The sequence below is a fragment of the Trichinella spiralis genome (assembly GCF_000181795.1).
Source record: "Trichinella spiralis strain ISS 195 chromosome Unknown Scfld746, whole genome shotgun sequence".
In the NCBI taxonomy this organism is placed as follows: Eukaryota; Metazoa; Nematoda; class Enoplea; order Trichinellida; family Trichinellidae; genus Trichinella; species Trichinella spiralis.
In genome coordinates this window covers 1-4,349 of record NW_003527685.1, presented here as the reverse complement: position 1 = coordinate 4,349, position 4,349 = coordinate 1, and the positions used below count along the sequence as shown (strand labels likewise).

Genomic DNA, 4,349 nt, shown 5'->3' with positions numbered 1-4,349 from the left:
TTTATGGCAGTCGAAGACTTGTTTTCTTTAACGACCATTCCCGCTATCTGTTTTCTATCTTGTAGTGGTTTTATATTGTCGATAACATGCCTGTGAAATGAGCAGAATTAAATTTCGTTACCTGCTGTCACTTACCTACTTACGAAGGAAAACATAATCGTCATGCATAAAATGTAGTTGTTCTGTCTGTTCTGGATGGTTCTGTTCATTTGGAAGCAATTTTTTCAGGTTGATTTTCTCCCAAACTATATGTTCGCAGAGGAGCATTTTCACCAGTTGGAGCACTAAATGCAAGAAGTGTCAGGTACAAGGAAACACGATCCACAGTTTCTTCGCTTTGCTAGAAATTCATACATTTGAGGTAAATGAATTTTCTCTATTTATAATTGTCACTGATATCAGATAATATTGTCTTATTATGGGTGTGAAATAGCCATAGTATAAATGTTAATTGAAGACGAATGACAGTGCATCTGATTGAAATTTATATTTACACGTACTATCTGTAAGTGCATTAACTTACTTGTAAAATCATGTGCGTAGGAAAATAATTCAGCGATGGGGTAAATAAAGATGCTGCTATTCGAGGATTTCTAAAATAAAGTTATAAACTCAGTTAAAATTAAATATCCATACCCAAATTAACCTTCAGTGTACATGACGATAATTACTCATCTTCTGTTTTAATCCAAATTTCAGAATATTAGTGCGCATACGTGTGTTCCATGCATGTTGTCTTTGTTCCCAGTCCAAAATAGTCAAACATGTCGAATACTTCGACACCAGCTAAGTAAAGGTGATGAATTGAAACTGTGAAGTGTTAAGCAGCATCCAGTTAATAAAGTATACGTACTGTTATTTATCTTCAGAGTTCAAATTACTGTGTTGTAGCCTTTCCTTGAAAGTTCTGCCTACAATTTCCAAATTTTAGATCGAGCAGACTTTCCTTTCATACTTACGTGTTGTCTTTATTCTTTACAGCATTTCAAACCTTCAACCGTTTCCAATTCTTCAACACTGAAAAAATGACTGTGGAATGAGAATTAAATAACAAACGTACGTTTATAGTATTTGAAAAAGAAACTCAGTTAATGGAAAATATACAAACCATTTTGCATTTTGGATGGAATATGCTTTGTTGTTTTCTTTTTTTGAAAGTTCTATATTAATGTAAATTTCAATACTAGTGAAGCGAAACAAATTTTTTACTTACATGTCGTCTTCTATCATCCGTCAAAATTACGCGACCGTTTTCAATCACGGAAAAGAAATTCAGATTTAGGAATTTAAAACACATTGTTTGAATATTAAAATCATCAGATGCACTGTCATTCGTCTTCAATTACATTTTATAATATGGCTATTTCACTTTTACATGGTCGTATTTTTGAAAAGGATATAATACACAGTATTGTTTATAAAAATAACATTGTATTGCTTACATGCTTTCTATGTTCACTTGATTTTAAGTATGTGGAAATGGTGATCTGCTCTCTTTTGAAGTTATCAAAAAACGATGTTGCAGTAATGCATGTATTGATACATTTTCATATAAAATATCAAATCTAACATTAATTAGAATTTGTACTTGTTGATATCGATCACACGTGTATACAGTATTCAAGTCATGTGAATTCTGAAACGAAAATATATTATGTAGTCTGTTGCTACGGTCCAGAGCTAAATACGTACTTGTCTGCACCATCTATAATAGCAAAAGTAATATATGGCTAAGAACATTTTCATGTTAGTATAATTAGAGGGGTAAAACCAATTAGTTGGTATTTCGTGTATTTGTTAAGTCATGCAATGGTAGTCATGCAACATCAAAATGCATTATCGAATAACATACCTCTTCATTATGTATAATATTCAAGAGTGAAATTGTAATTCAGGACGTTCCGTTATGGCGACGAAGGAAATGACTAACCAAGAAAACTCGTGATACACTAAATAAGAATAAATTATATGGCCGTGGGGTGAAATTTTAAAAGGTTGTGAATGTATATAATATTGCCCTTGGTAGAACAAACTAATTTTCATTTAGTAATAACCCTATAGCATAAACCTATTTCAAAATGTTTATTAGTTTTACTGCTATGATGAGGGATAATTTGCTTACATTCATATAATTGTATGCAAAATGCAATTTGAGGGTAACATAAACTAATTGCTTTCAGAAGCTGCTAAACAAAAGAAATTTAAAAAATCAAATACAATGCGTAATACTTTATACTGCCATATAAAAAACTGACTGATAAGAAGTATCTTTAAGGGAAAGCAAGTAAAGGAAAGTTTCCAACACTGCTACGACTTAATGTGTCTGTTGTAACTTAATTTCGAATGAACACGTTTATCACTTTATTACCCTAATAATAACGATTGAATCAGATTGTTGGAGAATACTAGTACTGGCGACATTTCAAGGAATTGAAAAATATTACACAGATGCATGTAGTTTTTGCGAATACTACATACTGAAGTAAAAACTATATCCTATACTGAATACAGTAGTGGCTACAGAGATATACAGAAATTCTACATGTTTAGAGAAATCTTTCACCAAACATAACAGTGATCAAGTAGAAAACAATGAATGCTATCCATACCTGTTCAAAAAGTCGTTGCCTACATATCATTCATTAACGTGCAGTAGAAATGGCATGTATTGTAATTTGCAGAAAAAACAGATAAGTATTAGAAAGAAATTTCGAATATATTCATATTGTATTACATTCTGAGCTATCATCGAAGATTCAGCAAGACGAACGAAATGCATCACTTCGTGGATAAGAAATTCTTTGAGGTGTTGCATACAAACAACGTGAGTACAATTATTAGAAAGCAACTTACTTTTAATTATGCATGACGTTGAAGAGTTGAAATGAATGGGCTTTATGAAGAAAGTTCTTCACACTGATAAAATGAATGATGATATATATAACATTCCATTCATAGGCGATACTGAGCAGCAGACTCGAGATCTTTACTTGACTAATATTCTTTCTCATAATAAACGATATGACCATAACGATGACATTTGGTAATGTGGGCCACGTTCAACCTCAAGGTAATAGAGTAATGTTACATTGCCTTTGGTAGACTGTGCTAACTTTTACACACACAGAGAAATGCATTACTAAATGATAAAAAATGATATGTTCAAATCGCAATTTGCTACTATCACAACCAGATGAATTGCAACATGAAATGTTACATTGAGTTTGTATTCCATTTGTAAATAACATCAGTTATTATTTACATTTCAATACTGAAACAATTTACAGCAAAATAAAATGATATGGAAACGTAGAAAACCTGGAATGAATAAACACCAAAAAATATTGCAGGCGAAAAGACATTAGAAATAATAAGCCATCAAAATATAAAGAATGTTTCATGTGGTGAATTTGTTGCTTCAAAGAAAAAGCTCACATTTGAAGAAAGTTACTGATAAAACACTTTCCTACGTATTAAGATAGGCGCATGGCAACTTCAGAGACCATTTATTCGACACGTACGGGTTTATTTGCCGTAAAACTTTCCAGAAGCTTCTAATTTTTCATACTTTAGCCATATATAACAAAAAAACCGAAATTTGTGTCAAAAGCCTACTTTCCAAAAATGGGAAAACAGCAAAGGGTATAGCCCTGGTTTTTTTGAAAAATCGAAAAATTTTAGGTGGTGAGAAAATGATTTTCATAGATCAGAAAAAATAAATTTATCCCTACCAACCCCGGGCCCAACGTGGATAAAATGGGGATTTTGCTGAGAAAATTGCAAAAAAAAGTGAGGGGATGATGGGACTTTAGTGGGAGCCAGGGAATAAGAAAATAAATACGCGCTCTTGGATAATATGGAATATAATTACATTCTAAGAATATTTATACAAAAATTACGACTTATATCCTCCAAGCAATGTTCGTAATCGTAATAGCATTTGTACCTGAAAATTCATTTTTGTAATACAGAAAAGCCTTTTAATTAAAAAAATTTTAAATTACGCAATTTCATTCGATTTGCAGACAGTATAGATATGAAAAATTAATTAAAAATGAACAAAATGAATTTGCAATTTTTCATGTAGTATTGCATTATTTCCTTCTGTATATGATACCCCATCTATCAGACAATTTTGCCAAATATCTCATTAAAGAATCAATCGCGTAAAATTGAGAGTATTTAAAATTAATAAGATACATACTGTTTCTATATATGAGAGAACAATTCAATAATACATCGCACTTTTATCTGGTGGCACGGCCTTTTGTTCCACTTAGCTATGTGCAATATGTCTAAAATCTGAATAATACTATCATACGCGTATAAATTTTCCAAAATTGCTAATT

At 31.5% G+C, this 4,349-nt stretch overlaps 2 protein-coding genes across 2 annotated transcripts; one reads left to right on the top strand and one right to left on the bottom strand.

The window, feature by feature from the left end:
- Nucleotides 1–205: 205 nt before the first annotated feature.
- Nucleotides 206–1,746, bottom strand: Tsp_12906 (conserved hypothetical protein). The gene is made up of 4 exons (XM_003370442.1): nt 1,693–1,746; nt 1,571–1,636; nt 1,214–1,336; nt 206–340 (listed from the first exon to the last, which is right to left on the bottom strand). The coding sequence occupies exons 1-4, from the start codon at nt 1,744–1,746 to the stop codon at nt 206–208; spliced, it is 378 nt and encodes a 125-aa protein (XP_003370490.1).
- A 1,275-nt stretch (nt 1,747–3,021) lies between these two features.
- Tsp_12905 (hypothetical protein) lies at nt 3,022–3,454 on the top strand. The gene is made up of 2 exons (XM_003370441.1): nt 3,022–3,070; nt 3,351–3,454. The coding sequence occupies exons 1-2, from the start codon at nt 3,022–3,024 to the stop codon at nt 3,452–3,454; spliced, it is 153 nt and encodes a 50-aa protein (XP_003370489.1).
- The last annotated feature ends 895 nt before the right edge of the window (nt 3,455–4,349 follow it).